Source organism: Lynx rufus, unplaced genomic scaffold (assembly GCF_022079265.1).
Source record: "Lynx rufus isolate CCGP_SWC_20201006 ecotype Redwood Valley unplaced genomic scaffold, mLynRuf1.p SCAF_1, whole genome shotgun sequence".
NCBI lineage: Eukaryota > Metazoa > Chordata > Mammalia > Carnivora > Felidae > Lynx > Lynx rufus.
The window spans coordinates 71,177,124-71,202,895 of record NW_025814823.1 but is presented as its reverse complement, the minus strand read 5'-3'; the positions used below and the strand labels follow the sequence as shown (position 1 = coordinate 71,202,895).

Genomic DNA, 25,772 nt, shown 5'->3' with positions numbered 1-25,772 from the left:
AGTATCTGAAGCTTGTCACCCATATGTGATGCTGGTTGGCACAGCCGTGCACCAGGAGAGTCTTGTCTCCAGCACCCTCAACTAGACCTTGAGCTGAGGGAAGGGCAGGATGAGGTCTCCTCCACCCTGCTCAGCAAGGGCCTCACACATTACCTTACCATCTAAAACAGTTGGCAATCTAGAGGTGGGGATGTAGGGCTGATTTGCAAACACACTGTCCTTATTCTTCTTGTGGAAGAGTCACGTTTTAGTGGTCATTACAGGTAGGAGGTCATTTTTATTCCCTCTCTCCTTTGCCATCCTGGAAACTTGAATCCAACCCACTGCCTGCTGCTGCTTCTCTGTGTTTATTCCATCCTTTCCACAAACACAGTTTTTACATCTGAGTTTAGGGCCTCATAAACCTAGACCTAGATGGCTCTTATCGATCCTGCCTTCGACTGAGCTCCTTCATTTGTTCGTTTGTTCATTCACTCACTCCTTCAGTAAGCACTTCGTAAGCACCCATTGAGGGACCTGCACTGGGCCTCCACCAGCACACGTCAGGTTCCTTTGTGCGAATATGAAAAAAGTGCCTCCTCACACTTTCCAGCAGGTGGAAGGGTAAAAAGATGCCTTCTGCTCCCGAGGCAGCATGCTTCGGTGCATGGAGACAGGTCGAAGCTCAGCCCCAATGCGTGCCTCCCTGTAAGTGCCCCTGATCAGGGCATACCCCACACAACTGTACACAGTGGCCTTGACTCACATTGTGCTGAGCACTGTGGGGAGGTGCCACAAAAGAAAAAGGACATGCCCGGAAGGTCCAGGGAAGAGCACCCACAGGATGGCCTGCAAGCAGCTCAGGAAGGCTAAAGGCTGTACATAATGAAGCTCAAGGGAAAAAGATCAAAGGCAGCAAAATTGTTTGGAATAATGAAAAGAATAAAGGTGTAGAGGGGGTCTGGACTTCAGGTTCTATCATGGACTCTCAGATCCAGGAGGGGGCCGGCACTGGGAAGATGGCCAAAGCCCATCTCAGCATCTGTCCCCAAGCCTCCTTCCTCCCCGTACTGCTGGTATGTCCTCTCCTTCCCCGTCTCTGGCTGTTTCAAAATCTGTTCCCTACTTGAGTTGTGCTCAGCACTGACTACTGAGTATGAATATAATTGCAGTAGGTGACAAGAGCTAACTTCTTTTATTTTATCTTACATATTTGGAGTTAGGGCCTCTTGATAGTCAACATGTAAATGTATTCAAACAATATGCAAAATAGGGGCTTAAGATGAATTGAAAAAATCTGGTAGCCTTATGGTGAGTTCTCTCTACAGAAGGACCTTTTTTGGGGTAATATATCCTTCAGCAGGTCCAGGGGTTCTTCTGGCTGAAAGGGGGTCCTCCTGGCCTTGTTCTGGTTTTCCCCCTTTCCTCCTCCACCTGATACACTTTTATTAGCCACTAATATAACTAGAGGTATCCCTAATGCTACAGGGGTTTTCCACCTGGAATTCAATATAGCCATCACTCAGGGACCTTTTAAAAATGGTCAAGTTCTGGACCTCACCCAGTGTAATCAAATTCAATTCACTGGTAATATGGCCAGCGTCTCTCAAATACATATATTTGAGCTAAGTCCTTGCCACTTACATGAGTGTGACTACAGACCAGCACTATTGGTCTCTTACCCGTCCTCATGTGAGAATTTCCTGTCCCTCATGGTAGTAACTACTTGAAATCATCTGGGGAACTTTCAAATATGCTGACATTAAAGCTCCAGCCACAGAAAATTTGGCATCATTGGTCTGAGATAAAGCCTGGCTCTTGGACTTCTAAAAGCTCCCTACGTGATTCTGACGTGCAGCTCAGTTGGAGGACGACCGTCGCCACATGATTCCAATGTGCAGTCACTGCCCTAATACAGGAAATTTTGCTCCAACAAAAATTTCTCTTGAGTCATGTGCTATCATTATAGACAAGCAGATGCTATGAAAATAAGATCATAACTGAAAATGCATCAAACCAGAAAAAAAATCCACATTTAAAGAAAAATGTTTCTAAAAAGAAAATTAACACACAAACTGCTGACAATATTTGAAATAATGGTAATAATCAACTAAGCCAATGTCCACTTTAAGATGTGCAATTTGGTATGTTATTTCTGAACCCAACTTGGTGGTTTCTTTATGTAGCTAATGGCTAGTACAGAGGTCTGTACTGTGGCTGCACATTATGATCACCTGGGGAACTTAGAAAAAGAAAAAAATCCCAGTCCACACACCCTAACCCAATTAAATCAGAGCCTCACAGTGAGTTTCAGGCATCAGTGTTTCTTGAAAGCTTCCAAGGAGAGTCCAAGTGCAGTCAAGAGAGGGAACCTCTGCAGCAGGGTTTGCAAGTACAACCAAAGTGTCTTACTGATCCTAGAAAGGACTGAAGGTTGTTGGACTTCAACAGTTGCCAGAATTGAATCCTACCATATTTAGGCCACGAGTTGAGTACCAACTGTGTGATTTCCCAATACCCAAGTGACTGGGGAATGATACTGCTGAGAGGCATTGTGGTTTTCTTTGCTTGGAAACCATGATGTTCTACACCATCCCCCACCCACTAAATCAGTGGCCACCACCTGAAGGGGCTTGAAGGTGGTGGTGGTAAGTGAACAGCCATGAAGTCCCTGATCAACTTGGAGCTTCAAATTAGAGTCCAAGTGTGAAGTCCAAGTATGGACCAAGTCCGCAGTGAAATGATAAGCTTGCCTTTGTTAACAGAGAAGGAAGTTTTCTTATTTCCGATAGCTTGAGGGGCTGGATCTGGAGCTCCCAGGAAGTGGAGTGAGAGAGGACGGGGGTTTAAAGTAAACAAAATCTCCACCACCAATAGGACTCAAAGCTACTCTGGATGCTGAGCACAGTTTGCTGGCCGGGAGGTTGATGGGGGGAGTCCAAGTGATGAAACTGGGGGAAGATTCTGCCTGGCCTCCAACTCTTTAGGAACTTCTACTCGTCCTCAGTGCAATGCAGTGAGGAAGAGTACTCCAAGACGTGCGACACTGTACTCTTACTTAGTAGTTTCTCATGACCCATGACCCCTGAGGCAACCAAACGGTTGCATCAGTTGAGTTTTGCTACAGTGCCCCTGACTTGGACCCAGGTATCCTGCTGAATCTTTTTTTTTTTTTTAATGTTTATTTATTTTTGAGAGGGAGTGGGGAGGGCCAGAGAGAGAGGGAGACACAGAATCTGAGGCAGGCTCCAGGCTCTGAACTGTCAGCACAGAGCCCGATACAGGGCTCGAACTCACAAACTGCAAGATCATGACCTGAACCCAAGTCAGACACTTAACTGATTGAGCCACCCAGGCGCCCCGGGATCCTGATGAATCTTACCCACTCTGTATTTTCCAAGGAGTCACATTTCCCCTTACTTGGAGCCAATTTAACTCGAATTTACAGTTTTCATAAAAATCACATGATCATCTCAACAGATGCAGAAAAAAGCAATTGACAATTTTTTTATGATAAAAACACTCAACAAACTAGATCTGAAGGGAAACTCCCAAATCTTGAAAAAGAAGGACTAAATTGAATGTAGTACAGACAGAATCCCAAGTTAACAAATACCAGTCACCCAGCCTCTCGTTTCCTGAGAGCCCACCAGTGCTCTAACAAAGCGTCCAAACTCATGCTGTTTTGCTTCTGAAGTTATAATGAACTCATATTCCAGGAAGAGCCCTGTAGATCAGACAGTTTTACAAACGCTGGGCCAACTCACTGTTGGCCTATTTAACAAATGTATTTTTATTTATGTGAAATGTGTTTATAGAGCAATTGGAGTTTTTTAAATAGCAATTAGATTTTATTATATCATATTTAAATTTTGTTAGAAAATGTTGATGACCTGGGGAAAATGGATGACCTGGGGAAGGGAGGAGTTTATGTCAGTACACACAGGTCAGGGACTGGGGCCTGTTGGCTGGACGCTGCTTTCAACCCAAGATCTGCTTCTAGTTATCACTAGGGGGTCAGATCCCTGGACAAAGCACAACGATAAAGCAGGCAAGTGTCCAAATCCAGCATGTTGGGTGGGCAGAGCAGGAAGAGGGATGAGGCCTGGAGAGATCTCTTTTCACAAGCAGAAGTTCTCTGAAGCCAATGTTGGGCAAAACATGGGGACCAAGGTCCAGAGACCCTCTCTGAGTACTCTACATCTTATCCTTGACCCTGATAGACGGCTCTAAGATGACTTTGCCTTACCCGTGGGTGACCCTCAGCAAGCACCACAGGCTGGAAGGCTCAGCTGGAAACATGGAAGGCCAAGGACTTCTGAGTGTTTCCCTTGTCACATCCCTACTGTCATTTCATAAACACAAATGTTTTGATCCCTTAAGTTCAGAATCTAATACTCTCTTTGAATCATCTAAATGGCAGTCCAGACTTGACCAAGTGAAGATAAGAACTTGATTCAGGACTTTTAAAAGTCATTACATCACTTCTTAAATTCAAAACCAAGTTAAAAAGCAATTATTATAAAGATAATAATAACTTAGGTCACATAATTAATTCTAAATCATTTTGTTAAATTCAAGTAAATTTATCAAACAAAAAATTTTAGTGTACTGATCAACCTCAGTATTGACCATACATTCAATGATGTATTCAAGCTGTTTACCAGTGCCTTTATAATAGGACTTTAATAATACTAAGATGGTTAATTTTACGTGTCAATTTAACAGGCCTATGGGTGCCCAGATATTTGGCCAAACATTCTGGGTGTGTCTGTGAAATTGTTTCTGCACAAGATTAACATCAGAATTGGTAGAATGAGCAAAACAACACTGCTTTCCCTAAGGTGGGTGAGCCCTAGCCAATCAGTTAACGGTCTGAATAGAACAAAAAGGCTGGCACTGAATCCAAATATCAGGAATTCCTCCTATCTGACTGTCTTCCAGCTGGGACATGAATTTCTTTTCCTGCCTTTGGACTCAGACTGAGACATCAATTCTTTGTGGGTCTCAAGCCTGCTGGCCTTCAGACTGCAACTATAACATTGGCCGTCCTGAGCCTCCCACTTGCTGACTGCAGATCTTGGGACTTGTCAGCCTTCATAAATGTGTGAGCCAATTCCTTATAATACGTGTATAACTTATACACACACACACACATCAAAGATATATCCCATTGGCTCTGCTTCTCTGGAGAACCCAAAAACAATTCCTACATAACCAGTCATGCCTTCCACACACCTTCACACTGTATCTCCCCATCTTGCCCCAAGACCCCATCATCATCCCAGGTCCTCTCTGCCCCTGTCCAGCCTCCTCCCCCACACCACAGTCAGGGTGGACCTTTACAAATGTTAATGCGATCGTGATAGTCCTCTGCTCCAAATCCTTTAATGGCTTTCAGGTGTTCTCACATTAAAACCTAAATACCTTACCCTGGCCAACAAGCCCCTGGCTGCCAGCCCACCCATCCCCCTCTGCTACTACCATCCATCACAGGGATCTGTTCCCAGTTCCCTGATTGAGCCATACTTTTCCTGCCTGTCTCAGAACCTTCCCACATGCTATCACCTCTCTGGAAGGTTCTTCTTCCGGATCCAAGCATGAATGTTTCCTTCTCATCCTTCAAGTCTAAATGTTACCTCCTCAGCAAAAGCTTCACCAACCCCTTTATCTAAATCAAACTCCTGATTCTCAACTCCATATTCCTGTTTGTTCCTTTCACAGGCTTTCTCCTTTTGAAATGAATTATTGGCCTGTTGACTTTTTTTTTTTTTTTTAGATTTATTTTGAGAGAGAGAGCACAAGACAGCAGGTGAGCAGAGGAGAGGCAGAAAGAGAGGGAGAGAGAGAATCTTAAGCAGGCTCCATGCTCAGTGTGGAACTCAACACGGGGCTCAATTCCAACAACCCTGGGATCATGACCTGAGCTGAAATCAAGAGTCAGATGCTCAACTGACTGAGCCACCCAGGTGCCCCAGCCTGTTGACTTTTTATTGTCTTTCTTTTACTGCCTATTTATTGTCTCTTCCACAGAACAGAATTTTTCCATTTCAGGTATCCCATATAGTAACATCCTTCCTATTTGGTGGATGAGGAGTAGACAACCCAAGGGCTCAAAAGCAAGGGTGAGGATGCATGGCACAGTGTGGCCACTGAGATGCTACAGACAGGCACTGGAGCCTTGAGAGGCTGAGGCAAAATGGAGGACAGGGAAGACTTTTCCCATCCCGGTAGTGGCAAAGGAGGGAGGTGGCCATAGCAAGTGCCCAAGGATGGCGGGGCCAGAGATGTCAGAGCTGAGGGCAGCAGGAGAGGGTATCTTGGCCTGACTTTGGCCGTGTTCTCAGGTGTTTGTCACTGCCTGTTTTCTAAGCTCGGCTCTCCAGCCTGCCCACACCCCTCTCAGAAATTCTTTTTCTGCCAAAGTCAGCCCCAGCTACTGTTGGGCACATACAACTCTACACTCCAGTGCATAGGATCCTGGGGAGCAGGTACCTGATCTGTGTCACTCCTATATGTGTACTCTCAGCAATGTGTGTCGCATATAGAGGGACTCAGGATAAGTAAGCTAATGCAGGGAAGAAGACTCAGGGCTAGCTGGGTGGTGGGCTGGGGACCCAGTGTTCAAGGAGAAAAGGCCACATATTTCCATTAGCCTCTGTCCTCAGAAGGCTAAAAATGATAGCAGGCATGACCCTTGTAATGCTCTTTGCAGATTTCACCAAACTATCTTTCCAAAAGGTACTAAATTCTATTCCCACCAGCAATGCAGCAGACTGCCTAGCCTGCCATGTGCTCCTGCACAACCCTTTTTACTTTTTATACCACAGTTTTGGACATTCAAGAAGAGATGTGATGTTGTGAGTGAAGGCTGCCATGGAAAGGGACTGGAGGGGCACCTGACTGGCTCAGTTGGTGGAGCATATGACTCTTGATTTCAGGGTTGTGAGTTTGAGCCCCATGGTGGGTGCAGAGATTACTTAAAAAAATAAAATCTTAAGAAAAGAAAGAAGGGTACTGGATATGTGAAGCCATGGGGGAAAGTTTATAATGACCTTATTTGAACAATGATGAAACAGTCTATGGATTGTATTAATCCTTTAAAATCGGCATTCCCCACCTGGAGCTGACCTATATTCTAACATTTTATACTCCTGCCATGTCAATTTTTTTTTATTAAGGCAAAATATATAAACACCAGAGTCACCATTTTAAACGTTTTTAACCATATAATTCAGTGGCATGAAGTACATTGTGCAGCCATCACTACCATCCATCTCCAGAACATTTTATCTTTCCAAACTGAAACTCCATGCCCATTAGACATTAACTCCCCTACTCCCCTTCCCCCAGTCCCTGGTGACCACCATTCTATGTTCTGTCTTCATGAATTTTACTACTCTGGGTACCTCCTAGAAATGTAATCATACATTTGCCTTTTTGTGTCTGCCTTATTTCAGAGCATAATGTCCTCAAGGGTCATCCATGTTGTAGCACGTGTCAGAATTTCCTTCCTTTTTAAGGCTGAATAATAGTCCATTGTATGGAGGTACCATTTTGTTTATCTATTCACCCATTGGTGGACCTTTGGGTTATTTCTACCTTTGTACTACTGTGAATAATGCTATTATGAACACTGGTGCACAAGTATCTGTTTGAGTATCTGCCTTCAATGATTCTGGGTACTTACCCAGAAGTGGAATTGCTAGATCATATATTAATTCTATATTTAATTTTTTTTTTTTTTACATTTTTATTTATTTTTGGGACAGAGAGAGACAGAGCATGAACAGGGGAGGGGCAGAGAGAGAGGGAGACACAGAATCTGAAACAGGCTCCAGGCTCCGAGCCATCAGCCCAGAGCCTGACGCGGGGCTCGAACTCACGGACCGTGAGATCGTGACCTGGCTGAAGTCGGACGCTTAACCGACTGGGCCACCCAGGCGCCCCTCTATATTTAATTTTTTTTTTTATTTTTAAAAAAAAATTTTTTTTTAACGTTTATTTATTTTTGAGACAGAGAGAGACAGAGTATGAACGGGGGAGGGGCAGATAGAGGGAGACACAGAATCTGAAACAGGCTCCGGGCTCTGAGCCATCAGCCCAGAGCCCGACGCGGGGCTCGAACTCACGGACCGCGAGATCGTGACCTGGCTGAAGTCGGACGCTTAACCGACTGCGCCACCCAGGCGCCCCTCTATATTTAATTTTTTTAAGGAACTCTCATACTGCTTTCCAATTTTACATCTCCACTCAGATATTACTTTAAAGCATTTTATGCTCCAACTGATTCCAGTAATTACTGAAGTTTGGATAACTTCAGTTCAGAAAAAGAACTTTTATGTGCCCTTTAGAAATTTCCTTCCAAAAATTTTAAGTTATGGTAAATTTTCATTTGTTCATAAATATAAGAAATAATAAAACAAGGCATCATTTAAAAATTATACATCAATAAATTCTTATTTAGGATATTGTGCAGAAATGATATGGCCCTTTAAGTTCTTTTAAAGAGATTTTGAGGGGGCACCTGGGTGCCTCAGTCAGTTAAATGTCCGACTCCGGCTCAGGTCATGATCTCACGGATTGAGTTCAGGCCCCGCATTGGGCTCTATGCTGACAGCTCAAAACCTGGAGCCTGCTTTAGATTCTGTGTCTCCCTTTCTCTCTGCTCCTCCCCCGCTCATGCTCCCTCTCTCCTTCAAAAATAAATAAACATTCAAAAAAAAAAAAATTAAAGAGATTTTGACTCGGGACACCTGGCTGGCGCAGTCAGTAGACTGTGAGGCTCTTGATCTCAGGGTTGTAAGTTCAAGCCCCATGTTAGTGTAGAGATTACTAAAAAATAGAATATTTTAAAAAAGAAAACAAGAAATAAAGGGATTTTGACTCTAAGAGCTGACCAAGGTTAAAAATAAAAATTTCTTGGGTGTCTTGCTGGTCAGCAGGGCATGCAACTCTTGATCTCAGGCTTGTGAGTTTGAGCCCCACACTGGGCATAGAGTTCACTTAAAAAAAAAAAAAAGTAAAATAAAAAATTCTTACGGAAAAGTCTGCACAAATCCAAGGTATATGACAGATTCCTGATGGATTCTTCTACTTGGGGCTGGATCTTCAATCCTTTGAAGGGTTGGAGGAGTATAATTGAGCTATATCATTCCTCTTCTAAGTTCATACATTGGGAAAAACTGAGTTACGTGTTGCATGGCCCATGGGTCTGACCTCACATGCCAATTCTGATGCTTACGGAAGAATGCTTGCAACTAGAATGAGGATAAGAGCCCATTAACTGATATTTTCCCATCCCTACAAAAGACAGTAAAATTCACCTATGAATTTCAACTATGCTTATGACTTAATAGGTATTTATGCAAGCATCTATAATAACTGAGGCCTACTTACGTTCTTACTTTGCTAAGTTCCCAACTGCCCAGAAAGATTCCCTATTCTGAGGAACTGTTTCCGTTACTATGGCAACAGTGTACAGAGAAGGAGGGAGCTTTCCCCGGGCACGAGAGTAAAAGAACAGCTATTTGTTCTCCCATTGGCAGAACAGGGCCATTCGTGAGATTAGCATGTGGTGCTAATACAAATAAGCGTGCAGCCCACTTCAGAAAAGCCGAGAAGACATTTTCAGGGCAAACTCTCATGAAGCAATTATATTGCACCTGAATCAAGTGCTCCATTTTGTACTGAAATGAAGAAATAGTTTTTTGTGTCCAAAGTAGACACACAAGATAGCAGTTTGTGGTCCACTGTGGGGGCACTGATGGGGCAACCCAGAGGCTGTGGGCCAGTCTTTCAGCCATTGTGAGGTGCCATGTACAAAGAGGGGGACTAGTGAGGGAACTCCCTTTTAACCTATCCTTGCTATGGAACCCCAGAAACAGAGGGGAGGAGATGGAATAAAGGGCAGACTTTATCCTAAAGCAGTGGTAGGGAGGAAAAAGTCTGTATTTATGCCCAGTTTGGTAAAGTTTGTGTCATGCTGTTTCAGGGCAGATCTCTGCCTCCTCAGACCATCAGAAAACCAAAAGGCAAAGCAAGAGACCCCTACAACAGGTGTCTTTTTTCACACAGAACAAGAAAACAAACATCCATGTCAAAAATTTAAGATTCTTACTATGCTCAGTGACATAAGCCAGACACAAAAGCACAAATACTGTATGATTCTACCTATAAGTGGTACTTAGAGTAGTCAAATTCAGAGACAGGAAGTAGAATAGGGATGGAAGGGGGATGGGGAGTTCTTTAATGGATACAGAGTTTCAGTTTGGGAAGATGATAAGTTCTGGAGATGACGGTGATGGCTGCACAACACTGAGAATGTCCTTAATGCAACTGAACAGTCCACTTTAAAGGAGTTAAAATGGAGAACTGTATATTATGTATATTTTACCACAATGAAAACAAAAGTTACCAAATCTGTTTTCCTTGTCATATCCATGCTATCATTTCATAAACACAAATGCATTGATCAAATTCAGTATTGATCATGTATCCAATAAATACCGAGTCTACCACAGTGGGCTCTTGTTCGGTAAGGGCTGTGGGCTGAGCAAATGTGGACAAGAAGCTCTGCGTCCAGGAGACCCTCAGTTGCGCATGCATCTTGGGCCTGGCGTGGCTGCAGAACTCTGGTTCTCCACACATTCACAGCCTGTATGGGGAAAAGTCCCAAGGAGAAATACCTACAATGGTGTGACCATAAATGGGTCCCAAGGAAGAGGGCAAGTTTTCCATGAGAATGGAGACCCACCTTTACATGCCTTATGGATTAGTCTTTATTTCTAACTGTGGCACAGGCACCTTGCAGAGTTGCTCTGCCTGTGAGGCTGAGGCAACTGGCAGTACCTCCGAGGGTAAACACTGCTATTTTTCAAAAAAAAAAAAAAAAAAAAAAATTAATGTTTGTTTATCCTTGTGAGAGAGAGAGACAGAGAAACAGAGCACAAGCAGGGGAGGGGCAGAGAGAGAGGGAGACACAGAATCTGAAGCAGGCTCCAGGCTCCGAGCTGTCAGCACAGAGTCCTAAGCAGGGCATGAACCCACAAACCGGGAGATCATGACCTGAGCCGAAATGGGATGCTTAACCAACTGAGCCACCCAGGTACCCCAACATTGCCATTTTTCTGAGAGGAAGAGGAGGGGAGATAAGAGCTCGGTACTGGCTAAGCCCAGCCAATCCAGCAGCAGACAAGGAGGAAGAGGAGGGGGGAGGCTATTGAAAGGAGATGAGGGAGAGGAAGAGAATGAGGAAAAGTAAAAGAAGGTGGAGAAAGCTGGGACCTGCGGGAAAGTTGGGGTGGATGAGAAAAGTGGGAGTGAAGGAAGGCAGGCGGAAGTGAGGGGCAGAAAGGGACAGTGGGGGAGGGGAGGCAAGATGAGAAGAGCTTTGTTTTTCCTCAAAGCTCCTTGTTTTGTGTTGAGGAGGGGATGACAATAGAGCATGTGCCTGTTACTGGGCATTCGCAGTAATCCCACTTTCTTGCTCTACTTTTGGTGAGAGAAGGAGGAGCAGAAGTTTTATCTGAACAGAAAACTGGAGGGATTTTTTTCTTGGAGTGACACCGAGGTCAAGAGGGAAACCTGCACTCCTTCACTGAACACGTTTAAGAACACAATGCGATTAGCATCTCTTCTGTTTCTGGGCTGCTTCCACCCAGGGCTCCTAGAAACACAAAGAAGTCCAAGGATGTTGTCCATTAATAGTTAACTGTTGATGTTGCTGAGAACTTGGTCCAGGAATGACACTCAGGACCCACAGAGATTTGATAGATGAATTTCCATGTGTGATCCCAGCATCGGGAACTAGATAGATAGTACCTGTCAAGCACAGAACAGGGAGTTTTGGTGAATTGTAATTAAAACCTAAAGGGCACACCATCTGATTTCCCTTTGCCTCTGTAGAGACGATTTGGAATTCTGGATCATGAATCTCTGAGCGTGAGCAATAAAGTGCATACTCGTTCCATTCCTGACCAAACAGCCTTCTGTTTAGATAGTTCATTGTTTGCATCCCTAAGAAGATCTGATTCTAAAACACGTTGCAGAAACGATAGTATTGAGTAGTTAATGTATTAAAACAGCCAGCGTGGATAGTTTAGGAAACATTCCCATAGGACCACCAGAAAATTTCACAAAAAAGGCCATTCACAAAATATCTCCATTTAGAGATTCCATTAGTAACTGGGTTATTCTACCTCAAAAATAATAAATTTAAAGCTGGGATGATTATTTCCCGACAGAGCTTTAGAGGTAACTGAGCAACTGTGAACTAGAAAGATCAATTTCTCCTTAACTTTTTTTTTAAAGGTCACGAAAGAAGACTGTCAACCTGACAGATGTAACCATGGATTCTTTCACAGAGTTCTTCAAAAGCTCAAAGGCTGCTAAATGTGTCAAATTAATGCATTTCCCCCATGACCGGTTCTTTGATATGAAAGTAATCATGGGAGATTTTTTTCCTTCCAGAAAATGGCTCTACAATTTTGAGAAAATAGTTCTTTCCATATCTTAAAATTTTTTTTGTAACTGTCATGAAAATGATGTGGGTTAATGGAATCTCCATTTTCTTCCTAGATTCTCTCAAAAATTCCTTTCAAGTGTCAATCTCAATGAAATAAGGCCAAAATGTTACATAGCTTAGAATTTTGATATTTCGTTAGCTATAGACCTTTGATTATCCTGATTTGTAGATTTTGGGAGGATTTAATATTGATTTCTCTCTAGCACTGAATAATTTTTAGAAAAAAACACAGTCTGAGTCTAATTGCCAGACCCATACCACACACACGAAAGCTGTGAATACAAGCTGTGATCACGAATCACGTGTATGTGGCTTTGATTGTGTCGGACTCACAATAAGATTGTTTTTTTTTTCTTAATTTATTCAGAGCTAAATGTGATAAAAATTAAAACTAAACATACGGATGTGATCATGAAGCTTTTCTAACATAGTTTTTTTTTGTTGTTTTTAAGTATGTGTAATGTGCCACAGGCATTAATTCCTTTAAATATCTATTTGAGGCAAGACTTCCTAGAAATTGCTTTAATTTTAGGGGAGCTCAGGTTTTTGTTTTTGTTTTTCTTAATTCAGTGCCACATTTAGCATGTATCATCTTGAAGTGCAAAAGAGCTTTTATTTTCCTTATTTTTAGTTCTCCCCCCAATACCACTCTTTTTATTAAGTTTTAAATTTTAATGCCAGTATAGTTAAGCAAAAAACCACTCTTATTGAATACGTATTGTTACTTCGTTTTTGATGGAATGAGCAGATTAAATTCAGACAGTAACATTTTTAGTGTAAATACAACGGGAATAAAATTAAAAATTAAGAGGTGAATCTTTCCATAAGCTATATTTTGGTTTACTTGTGACTTGATTCACAGTTTTCTATGATAATAGCAAGAGAGATGAAATAGGTTAGCCAGAGAGCAAGATAACCAGACAATTTTTTGTGTTTGTCTTTGGAATGCATGAACTAATTTAAAAGCTAATTTAATTTTACATTCTATCTAGACTAACACTGATATTTGTCTTCCTTTGGAAAGTGCTAATGATATGCTATGAAGTAGGTGACTCAGAAGACTATTGGATGACAAGGACAGACCACTTGAGAATGACAAACCGTTGAAGGTTTTCATGGCACCAAATGGACAATCTCCAAATGATTCTTCCTCTGACTCTGGTTTCAAAAATGCAAGCAAGGTACAGGGGAACATTTAAGCTACAAGTCAGGAGACACAAAACACCCACTCTTAGACCAGTCTCTGAGTTCAGCTTCTGATTGCCTGGCATATTTCCCAACAACTCTTGGGCACCGTGGTTCCATTCTTCCCTCTCATATCTTCTTTCCACTCCCACTTGTGCCCCCTCAAGTTTTTGTTGCTAACTCTACATTTAGCTGAGCTCACATTTCTTTGCTAAGCCCAAACTCCTAGATTCATTTTCCAGGGGAATTGGTCCTTACTCTGCTGGCCATTTCTGCCTTCCCCCTGGTTCCATTCACTCAGCTTGGGTTAGGCTGGTGGACTTAGCAGAATGTTGACTGCCCACATGGGCCAACCAGCTCCCGGTTGGTTTATGTTTGATTAGGTTACCCCTGCCAGATCTCTGGGACCGTAATATAAGTTCTGAATACAAGAGGATCTATTTAAGCAACTAAATAGTTCATAAACCAAATAAGAGAGCAAACTTTGCAGTCATTTTCCCTGGCATCCAGCACAGCCTAAGAGCTCAGTTTGTCCCATTCCCAGCAAGACGAGTAGACTGCAACAACAATCGAAGGGCAGGGAAAACGATAGGATATTAAATTACAAAATACCAACATTTGCATAGTAATTCTCACTAATTAAGAATGAAAGATATAAGTTGTTTGTTATAAACACCACCAGGTCTTGAGCAAACACCAAGAGCTCACCACAGAGCTAAACCAAGCATTTGTCTAATCAAAGCCACTTTCCAAAGCGTTTTATTAGTACAGCTGCAGAGCACACATTTTATCACACATGCTAATAATCCTAGTTATGGCGCCTACATTTTAATCATTTGTTCTAGGCTTGTTTCTCAAATAATTAACACTAATGAATGGTCAGAATACCTCGGATCATATATGTCTAATCGCAGTCAAGAGCAGTTCTTGTCTGCATGTACATTTCAATTTACCTCTGGGGATAATGTTTGTTAATTGTATTTCTTTATACGAAAGCGAAGAAAAAGGCAGTTCAGGAAAAAAGGGACTAAGTGTTCTCCTCTCTCCCTTTGTTCCCACAAGAAGCTAAAGTCACTTCAAGAGGCACTTAATCCCATCATCCGCGGTCACAATTGCCTTGCAGCATCAATCAAAAAGAATCTGAAGTAAAATGATGCAGCTATATTGTGTAATTAAAAGCAATTCAGGTAGTTATTGCTTGGGGCCCTCTGAGGGTCCAAATACTTAAAATGGCCCTGCAGGGATCCTAAACACTGTAGTGTTTTAAATTTGGTCACCAACAAGATCTGGAGGAAAGGGAGGAATATGCAAAAAAAACCCCACAAAAACAAAAACCCAAAACAAGAACAAAAAAGCCTACCACCCTGTCCTTGTGTGAATTGTAAAGCAAAAGAAAAGAAGAGGGAGAGCCAAAGTCTGAGGTGAAAAAGCCCCACAGTCCCCAGCAACAAAATGAAATAAACAACACAGAAGGGCAGGAAGGATAAAAGAGAAAACAACCGATGGATTCAGAATTCAATAGTCCCTGTTGCGATCTACTTTTTGCACTTAAGGGGGAAAAAATGTGTACTAATGTTGACCGGGTCTCTTCAACATGAAACGGAATAGCTTTGTAGAATCTACAATATAACAGGTAGAGGCTATCTGGAAATTCAAACTTACTAAGAAAATATGAAGTAAATTTATGGTATGTCTAATTCCACAGTTACTTATAAAGGCAAGATGTGAGTACCCTTTAAAAGTCTGGCACAGATTTCTACCGCAATTTACTTAAATCATTAAAAAAAAATTAAATGTTGAAGCTTTCAAGTTTCTTAATTTGGCTTTTTAAGCCAACATAGTGTATTAACATAGTGTTTTCTGCTGTGTGCTTTTAACAAAGAGCCATCGTTGACAGAAGGTTGGGAACAGGCATAATTCTCTGGTTTTGATTCTCGGCTAAACTATTTTTAAGTAAAAACACAACTCCTCAACAGATGTAAGACTAGATGTTAAAATAACAATGTGTGTTTAAGTTTTACCATCATTTCCCCCTTTATAATAAAACTGGAAAAGAAGGCTTCCTGTTGATTTATGAAAGAATTTCTGGAAAAAATCCTAAGCTCATGCCTGAATGAGCTATTGGATATTAAGGAACTTTTCAGAAAAGACACCAGGTTACTCTCAGGATAAACTTCATTCTGTAAGCAGATGAGGAGTAGAAATGCTCCACTCATCACTTGAACAGGGCATTTTACAGCAGAATCTATAAATACTTTCTAAGGTACCTTAGTGGCAAATGTAATTGTGGCCTAAAAACTACTATATGTGAGCATGTGAGGGTTATAGGATTTAACTTTCAAATCACAAAATGATTATCAACATCCAACAACAGTTCATTCAAACACAGAATTGCCCTCATTTTCCACACAAATATTTTAGCAACTTAAGTGAGTGCAAAAGCTTACAACAGAAAAATGCAAAAGTAGTGCCTCAAAGCTTAACTTTATATTAAGTACTGATGGGCAAAGCAGCAGAATGGAACCAATTGTGTTTGCATCTCTAAAAGCACCAAACTTTTGGGGCGCCTGGGTGGCGCAGTCGGTTAAGCGTCCGACTTCAGCCAGGTCACGATCTCGCGGTCCGTGAGTTCGAGCCCCGCATCGGGCTCTGGGCTGATGGCTCAGAGCCTGGAGCCTGTTTCCGATTCTGTGTCTCCCTCTCTCTCTGCCCCTCCCCCGTTCATGCTCTGTCTCTCTCTGTCCCAAAAATAAATAAACGTTGAAAAAAAAAAATTAAAAAAAAAAAAAATAAAAGCACCAAACTTTTAAAAACCTGTCATTTAAAAACATCTGCCTACCTTGCCTTTCCAACTATAATGATCACAGTATTAGAGATACTGTATACACTCAAATGGTTTTGTGTTGTGAGTGAAGTATTTTCTGTAAGTTAAATTTTCTTTTTGTTAGTGTTTATTTATTTTTGACAGAGAGAGAGAGAGAGAGAGACAGGGTGAGAGTGGGAGGGGGGGCGGAGCAAGAGGGAGATACACAATTGGAAGCAGGATCCAGGCTCTGAGCTGTCAGCACAGAGCCCAACGCAGGGCTTGAACCCATGAACTGTGAGATCACGACCTGAGCCAAAGTCAGATGCTTAACCGACTGAGCCACCCAGGTGCCCTCCATTTTTTAAAAATTATTTTTAACGTTTTCTGTAAGTTTAAACCTATTTATTTTTATTCGGTGTTCAGTCTTCGAGTGTCCATTCAAAGTCATTAACCCTCAATGGGTGAGAATCAAGGGTCTGAAATCCCCTCCAGCTGCCATATTCTTATCACCCTTACCTTCTAGGTAACACACTCCCCGTGGGACTGAGATGAGCAAGTAGATAACAGAAGTGTCCTGAAGCTTATTTGAACATGAATCCCTGTCTCTGTACCTCTACCACCAAACTTCTCAGATAATCTATTTCAAAATCAGGCATAGGTGCTTCTTTGCCACAACTGTGCTATTCAAGATAAGCTACCTAAAGGCAGGGTGCTAAAAAAAAAACAACAAAAAAAACTTTATTTTTGATCCACCAAAGCATCGATTTCATGTCCTATAGTTTTTTTTCACTAGCTTTTGGATTAAGATAGGTAGGTACTCGCCTGGGTGGCTCCATCGGTTAAGCATTTGACTTTGGCTCAGGTCATGATCTTGCAGTTTGTGAGTTTGAGCCCCGTATCGGGCTCTGTGCTGACAGCTCAGAGCCTGGAGCCTGCTTCAGATTCTGTGTGTGTGTGTGTGTGTGTGTGTGTGTGTGTGTGTGTGTGTGTCTGCCCCTCCCCCACTCATGCTCTGTCTCTGTCAAAAATAAACATTAAAAATAAATAAATAAAAAATATTTAAAAAAAAAGAAAAGAAAAGATAGGCAGGTACTTTCTCTTAGGGGAAGAAAGTGTAAACTTTTAACAGGGGACATGTTAGGAATACCCAAAACTGAACTAAGCCAAAGGGAGAAAAACAAATTCATTGAAAATGAATTTCTGGCAAAGTCTGTACTGTCATCCGTCCTTTATAATAATTTTTAACACAATTCCCACTGACAGGTGCCTTTATCAGTATATTTTTTTTCTTCTTGAGTCTCAGGTCTCAGCATTGCTCCCTTGTCCCTGTGGCTCCCCTGGAACTCCCCAGGGACGATGCCCACCACAACTGGGTCCTTCAGTTCCTGCCATTGATCCAGCTGTGTGCATGCTGACTAAACGCTGCCAGGTCAAGCTGGAGAGCAGGACTTGAAAATTCAGTGCTAATTACTGTGATTACAATCTGTGTGTCAAGCAGCCAAAGCCTCTGGGAAGTGTCCACAGGCAACCTGTCTCTGAATCAAAAATCTCAGTTTGAGAGATGAAGAATCTATACACACCGACTTTCCAGCTTGTGAAGTCATAATATGGGCATCAAGTTGTTCGTGATACCTTCTCTGGAAGCATATGAACTAAGGCAGCCCCAACATTTAGAATGTACAAGACAATGAGGGAAATGATCAAACAGAATCCATGCAGCCCCCCAACTAACAAATACCAGGGCCACGTGATATCATGCTGAGATGGCAATTCTCTGGAGATGACTTGAGACCCTCTGAACCCAACCAGGGAGTGAATGGGCACTTACAGAAACATGCTCCTATATAGGCATCATCACTCTGCAAATAGCAGGGGCAAATTTATCATGAGAACTTCAAACCCCTTAGTATCCATGTGAGCTGTGTATTTACCACAGCACTCCCAAATGTAGATATACTGCAATCAGAAAAAGTGATTTCACAAAAGCATCTTATAGGACATTAAAAAAATCAAAAAAATACTGATGCAAGGGAATGCTTAAGAGATCATTTTGTTTTCCTGGGCTCAGAAACATTTCTTAAAATAAGTTTGAGTCGTTTGAGAACAGGTTGAAGGGGACAAGCAAGCTGCATTTCTAGCTATTTGTGAAGGCAGCTAGTTTTGCTCTGGAGTGCACAGCTCATTTCCCTTTCTTCACAGACTATGTGCAGATATGCTTGTTTTTGTCCAAGTTACACAAATACAGTTCTTCCCAGGGCACACTGTTTAGAACAGAATTAATCCTTTGAATCATCATGTAAAATCCTACGGGAATTTCTATACTTGCTGTGACATGACAACACTAAGTTTCCAGACACTGCCAAAAAGTTGTGATATCACATCTAAACCATCACAGGACTCTTCTGTAGTTGTTGAATACCACATAGGCTTCTATGTGCCCATTACAAGGATTCTGGAGGAAGAGAAGCTCTTCAGGGGGGACACACTGGCCAATGTAGTCCCAGGGCAGCAGGCAAAATCTGACCTGTCATTTTGACCTGACCAGAATTGGCCAACACATGTCAAACATCACAGAGCCTTTATGAAAATATGACCTCAAATATTTTTCTTTCCTCCTCTTTCTTTTTCAAGTATTCAGTTCACAAAGTGTGTCTATGTGTTTATTTGAAAATGAAAACACTTTTATTTTATTCTTTTTTTATTTTTTTGAGGGGGGGGGAAGGGCAGAGTGAAAGGAAGAGGCAGAGGAAGAGGCAGAGAGAGAACCTTAAGCAGGATCCACACTCAGTGCAGAACCTGACCGGGAGCTCCATCTTACAACCGTGAGATCATGACCTGAGCTGAAATCAAGAGTCAGATGCCCAACTGACTGAGCCACCCAGACACCCTTGAAATTACTTTTAAAAGCCTCAGTTGTTTTGTATCAAGAACCCTAGGGGGCCTGGGAGGCTCAGCTGGTTAAGTGTCTGACTCTTGATCTCAGCTCAGGTCATGATCTCAAGGTTCATGGGATTGAGCCCTGCATCAGCTCTGCGCTGACAGCACAGATCCTGCTTGGGATTCTCTCTCTCCCTCCTTCTCTGCTCCTCACCTGTTCTCGTTCTCCAAAAATAAATAAATTTTAAAAAGAACCCTAAAAAAAGAAGGTAATAATTTCAGTATGAACCTATGCTATAAGATACCTTTATTTGATTACTTATTTAAGGTTATTTGCTGATTACTCAACATAAATAAAACTTTAAAAAAATACAAGTGATCATATGTTGAAGATACTGGTAACTTCAGATGGTAATTTTTCTCTTTTTAAGAATTAAATGAAATCATAGTGTTTAGTTTGGCAAAACAAACCATTACTAAAGTTTTTAAAAGGCCTGATGTATTCTCTTGTGTACTTTCTTAGTTTTCATAAAGACTTCTGCTAACGGCACAATGAGTATCACAGCTGATGTCCAATTAGAAGAGAATGCAGAGTAGGACAATGACAGATGTGCTGGTGGTACATTTCCCACACCCATCACAGGTGCTGGCCCCCACTCCCTTCTTTTCACAAGACTTTACCAAGCTCCTTTCAAGTGCTTCTGACACTCAAAGTGAGCAATCCAATAAGTCAAAACTTTTGAATACCTAAGTTTTCTTTTTTTTTGTTTTTTTCCATGTACAATGGGAGAGTCAACAAATCTCCTTCATCTTTCTGAATCGGAGTCTTTGGAACTGTTCAGCTGGCAACAAGAACTCAGCCCTTCGGTTCATGGATACTGCCACAGTTTATCAGCATCTAGCACAAGTCCTTGCATGTGGCCACACTCATGTTTGTTAACTGACTTCACTACCAACTTACTTCCTTGTAAATTACAGGGACCATCGAAGTCATTATCATTGGGTTTCTCCACGGCCAAGAAACCCTTACATTTGTTCCATTTTGCAGATGAATTCTTCTAAGAACTGTCTGTGCTATATACTATGCAATAGCCACAATCTGTCCCCTGCAGGCTGAAAAACAGCTTACTCTCTACAAGACCAGCAAATAGCAAATACACCAAAAATATGCTCTGGTCAATACAAATAAGGACAATGAAGACTGTCCCAGAAATAATTTCAATCAATTTTATACAATTGATCTCTTCTTTCAAGGGGCCCTTAATTTACTCAATCCCAGATTGAGTTGTTACATGAATCATGAAGGCTTAACTACGAAGATAAAGACAGATATTTCAATCAGGGACTACCCATGATGGTTTAATTAAAGAATTTTTGCATCTCACTTACAGAATATCGCTCCTTAAGTACGGCATGGCATTTATTTAAAATGTCCCAGAGGCAATTAAGCCCTTGATTAACAATAAAATTTTCTTCCTTAACTTCATTCTCAATTACCATGCAGCTCATTTCTCATTGCCTGGAATTTCAGCACATGGTACTCAATGGATTTAACTCACATGTAATTCCACGTAATCCATCAAAAACAGTTACAAGACTTGAAGTCCACGGGAACTAGCCCTCCCTTAAAGTTGGAGGTTGTACTTGTGGTACAGTTTGCCTCACTTTTCACCTGCAACTTGCAGCTCAACTAAGTCCAGAGCTGTGTGTGATGGCTCTGCTCTGAGTTATGAGAGGAACAAGGGGACAATAACCAGGACATATTCCTAACTCTGAAAGTTCAGTTTTTCTTGAGCTCCGAGGAGGAAAGATAGTGATAAATAATATACTTGTCCATATGACTCCTCTGTTCTATGCTTTGAGGAGAAACAAATGGTCATGATTCCCCAGACCTGCCATCTCTGAGTTGCTCTCTCATTTCCCTGGAAAGCAGGTGAGTGATAAGGAAATCAGAGCAGTTAAGGGATTGGGCTCCGGAATCCAGCAGGCCTGGTTCTGGTGGCACCTAAAGCATGCTACTTAGCCTCCCTAAATCTCAGGTTTATTATGAGTTCAATATAATAGGATTGCTGTGAGAAATCAATGAAATGATGCAGGTAACACCTGATAAAATGCTTCACATGCAGAAAATCCAATCAATAATAGCTACTATTATTAAAGAGGAGACACTTCCCCCTCCTCTTCTCTAACCTCTGTGAGTTATACATGTGGGTCTAAAACAGACTGTCACCTAGGACACTTCACAGGTGTGCTGTTCATGTACACATGTGCTCACGTGTGTGCACACACACACACACAGTGATTGGCACTCTGCCACGTCTGGGAAACACACCTACCAAGGGGATGGGAACCCACATCCAGGCTAAGAGTCTAAGAGTCAGCAGTGCAGAAAATAGAAACATTAGGTTATATCTTCTCTTCTGATGCCCTCCAGGTCTCCAGAACTTAATAGCTGGACAAACTAGATATCAATTGTGGCTTCTCTGTGAATTTTTAATCAGCTCTAAAATAATGTTTCATGATTATCTACACACATTAATCTCATCTGAAAAGAAGAAAATCAAGGCAGAGCCTGGGTGGCTTAGTCGGTTAAGTGTCTGACTTCGGCTCAGGTCATGATCTCAGGGTTTGTGAGTTCGAGCCCCACGTCAGACTCTCTGTTCTCAGTGCAGAGTGTGCTTTGGATCCTCTGTCTCCTCTCTCTGCCCCTCCCCTGCTCATGCTCTCACTCTCAAATAAGTAAACATTAAAAAAAATTTTTAAAGGAAAATCAGAAGGATTTTTCCATTCATTTTCTCTTAATGTTAGACAAATTTTTCTTTCATTAGTTCCACAAATAGATATCAGACACCTAAGTCAAACCCTGGGGATGTTAATGAGGAGAGAATCAGCCATCTGGGAAGCTGAGGTCCAGCTAGGGAGACAGACCCAAGACAGGAGTCTCTAAAGCAAACAGAGGCCAGAAGCCCAGGAGTGGGAGGGGACATTCACAGAAGGTTTCTCAGAGGTGGGGACAACCTTGGAAGGGGGAGGACAAACTCCTGGAGGCAAAAAGTGCATCGTGGGTGCAGGAGAATGAGGAAGAGCACAGGGGACCTCATTGCTTTCATCTCAATTATCACCAGTGATTTTCTTTCTTTGCAAATGCTATGCCCAGCTCTGTCATACATTGCCTTCATGCACGTAGGGGTTCCCAGACATAAACACTAGCTATGTGAAACACCAAGCCGGTATCCTTTTTCCAATCATGTAGTCTGTCACAGACAGGGAGCAAAACAGTGACAACCCAATATCCTAAAATTTTCTGAACCAGAAAAGCTCCTCTTTTTGCTCTTTGATAAGGTTTATTTATGCTTTAAAATTATCTTAGAAATACACAGGACTTCAGCTCTTGATTTTGGCTCGGGTCATGAGCTCACGGTTGGTGGGATGGAGCCCTGTGTCGGGCTCTGCACTGACAACGTGGGGCCTGCTTGGGATTCTCTCCCTCTCTCTGCCCCTCCCCCTCTCTCAAAATGAATAATTTTTAAAATTTTTTTAATGTTTATTTTTGAGAGAAAGAGAGAGAGAGAGAGAGAGCAGGGGAGGGGCAGAGAGAGAGGGAGACACAGAATCTGAAGCGGGCTCCAGGCTCTGAGCCGTCAGCACAGAGCCTGATGCAGGGCTTGAACCCATAAGCTGTGAGATCACGGATGCATAACTGACTGAGCCACCCAAGCGACCCTTGAATAAATAAATGTTTTTAAAAAATCTACAAAAGAAATATATAGGCCTTAAGTAATAATTCTATTTTAAACAAGTATCTCCCACAAAATCATGTTGGAAGAGATTATATTTTGTATTGCCTGAAGCTTAGCAGCAGCATTATTTAGGTACCTACCAGTGTACAGGCGACAGTGTATCTGTACATAGACTCAAAATGTTAAAACACAAAGTATCAGTACTCATTCTAAGGCAAACAAACTTAAGTTCTCAATGGTAGACTCTGTTCTTTTTAACATCTACTGATTCCTTAATTTACTCTAGTCATAATTCCCTCACCTGTATGAAATAGATACTATTATTGTCAGTTATTTTATATAAGGAAACACAGATATATTTTATTCAGTGACTTTACATTTTCAAAGAGGCAGCTGCTGGCAATATTATGCTGCACTTCACAACTGACACCAGTTTTCTCAGGACACTGCACAAGCCAAAGCATAGTAACTCATATCCATATTGATCAGAAAAGCTTCACTATTAAAATAGAAAATCAAAACAAGATTCAAACAAGGAATGATAGCAAGAATGCCTTTTCCCCTCTTCAAAATTGTCTCTATAATGGACAGTCTAAAACAGGGCTCACCAAACGTCTGAAAGGGACAGATAGTAACTATTTCAGATTGTGAGCTGGGAGACAAATGCTGGGATATTATACAGGGACTTATATACATCAAGAGAAACACAATTTTCCACACCTTTTTTTACTGATGGAATTCAAAATAAAATTGAGTACAACTTTTTGGTAATACAGTTCTAATGGAGAGAAGAATGGCATTCTTTTTTTTTTTTTTTTTTTTTTTTTTTTGGTGGGGGGGATTAGCATTTTGCTTAATTGGAGTTAAAGGTAATGTTCCCTATCATCAAATCACACATCTGGAAAAATTATTAGTTCAAAGGCTGTATAAAAATAAGTGGTTAGCAGAATTTAGCCTTTGGACCCTTGGTTTAGAATATTTATTTAAGAGTTTGGCCACAAACTTTGACACCCTGGAGACCCAGAGTCACAGACATAGGACACACCTCACTGAGAAGTGCTGTCATCACAATCATGGCAACAGGGAAAAATGGTTAAGACTCAGGTCCTGAGCTCTAAACTACAGGCCAGTATACCAGCCCTGGTTATTGTTCAGGGACATCAACAAATAGCTTTCCAGGGCTCCCCACTACCCTCCCATGGGACTCTTGTGTTTTTACATTACTTGTTAACTTGGGGGCAGGGCGGTTGAAGTAGCTGCCACACCAACTAGTTTGTGTGACACTAAAGAAAAGTCAATGTAGTGCGAATTACAAAAAAGTACATTATATTCACTTCTATTCATGGCATTTTTAAAAAATCTCTATTCCTCTCACTTTTTATTCCCCCTATCCTGATGCTAATAAATTGCTTTTTTGATAAAGTTCTAACAGATCAGTTTTGTGTTCCTAAGTATATCCAGCATTTCATCCTCCTTTTCAATACAAAACCCAGAAAGTGAGTCTTTTGTGGACTCTCTGCTCTTTGTGTCATCATAGGGTAGAGGTGGGGGGGGTAGAGGGGAGAGGGGTGAAGAGGGAGGTTATTGGCTCACAAAAGTCCAGACAGAATTTGATTACAAAAATGCAGAGCAGGGGAGCAGGGCGGAAGAAATGAATCAGAAATCCCACAAACAGAGGAGGGTTATTTTTCTTTTAAAAGATTAAGGATTGTAGGTTTTCATGCTTACTCAGATGGAACAAGAAAAGATTTTAACTTCTTTGCTTCATTCAGTTTGGCTCTGAACAAAACAAAAGTTGAGCACATTCAAAACATCCATTATAATTTTCTTCTTCCCTTTAAGATGGTGAGGCAACATCTGGTGAAAGATTTGGGGGTTACATTCCACTCAATAATAATCGCAGGGAAGAAAAGTCGAAAGCTCACCAAAAACGGAAAGGGGGACGGAACTTGTATGGTTTTTCCTCGCCTTTCATGTGTACAGACATTCTAGGTAAAGCTTCCTTGCCATTGTGAATTAAATTCTAGTTCTGGCATCAAAGCAGGACACACTGATTCTAGTTGTTTATAACGAATAAGGAAATGCACACAGCTATTTTATAGAAACGTCCAAAGATGCATGAGCAGTTTCTTTTGAGGGAAGGAACTGTATTTTCCAAATTAGTCCAAGTCGTAGTTGAGGGGTTGACACCCCTTTATCTACATCTATAACGAACTGGTGCTCCTGATGACTACTAATGCTTTCAGGAAGTAGTTAAACACCACTATGTTGTAATACTGGTAATACAGAAGATAAAAAGCAAGGGGAATAGGCAAATGAGGAGTGGGAGGAAGTTAAGGCAGTAATTTGGACAATAAAGTGAAAAGAGTTTCAACCATAACAGGGGTTCAGTTCAGTCTGAGCAGTCCCCCATCCTTACATGGACAACTCTGATGATTTTTCTGGTAGAGTCGGCTCCCCAGTAATTAAAATTTCTTATAGATTTCTCTTCTCTGAGCATTCCTACTGCGTATTACACATCACTGGGATTACAAAATCTTAAAAACTAATCCAAAGCTCTGATCACAATGATAAGGCAGAACAGAAGGTAATATTTGAGTGGGGAAAATAGAGACAAAGAGCTGATTTTAAGAGCCATGATTTTAGGGGGTTGTGATTT

The 25,772-nt window shown here is 41.6% G+C and overlaps 1 protein-coding gene across 1 annotated transcript in view; it reads right to left on the bottom strand.

The window, feature by feature from the left end:
• CLYBL (citramalyl-CoA lyase) overlaps positions 1–25,100 on the bottom strand; it is a 132,708-nt gene extending 107,608 nt beyond the window's left edge. Inside the window, exon 1 of the mRNA XM_047075324.1 lies at positions 25,039–25,100. Within this exon, the coding sequence (XP_046931280.1) occupies positions 25,039–25,100 (62 nt within the window). The remainder of the gene's footprint in view (positions 1–25,038) is intronic.
• Between the last annotated feature and the right edge of the window lie 672 nt (positions 25,101–25,772).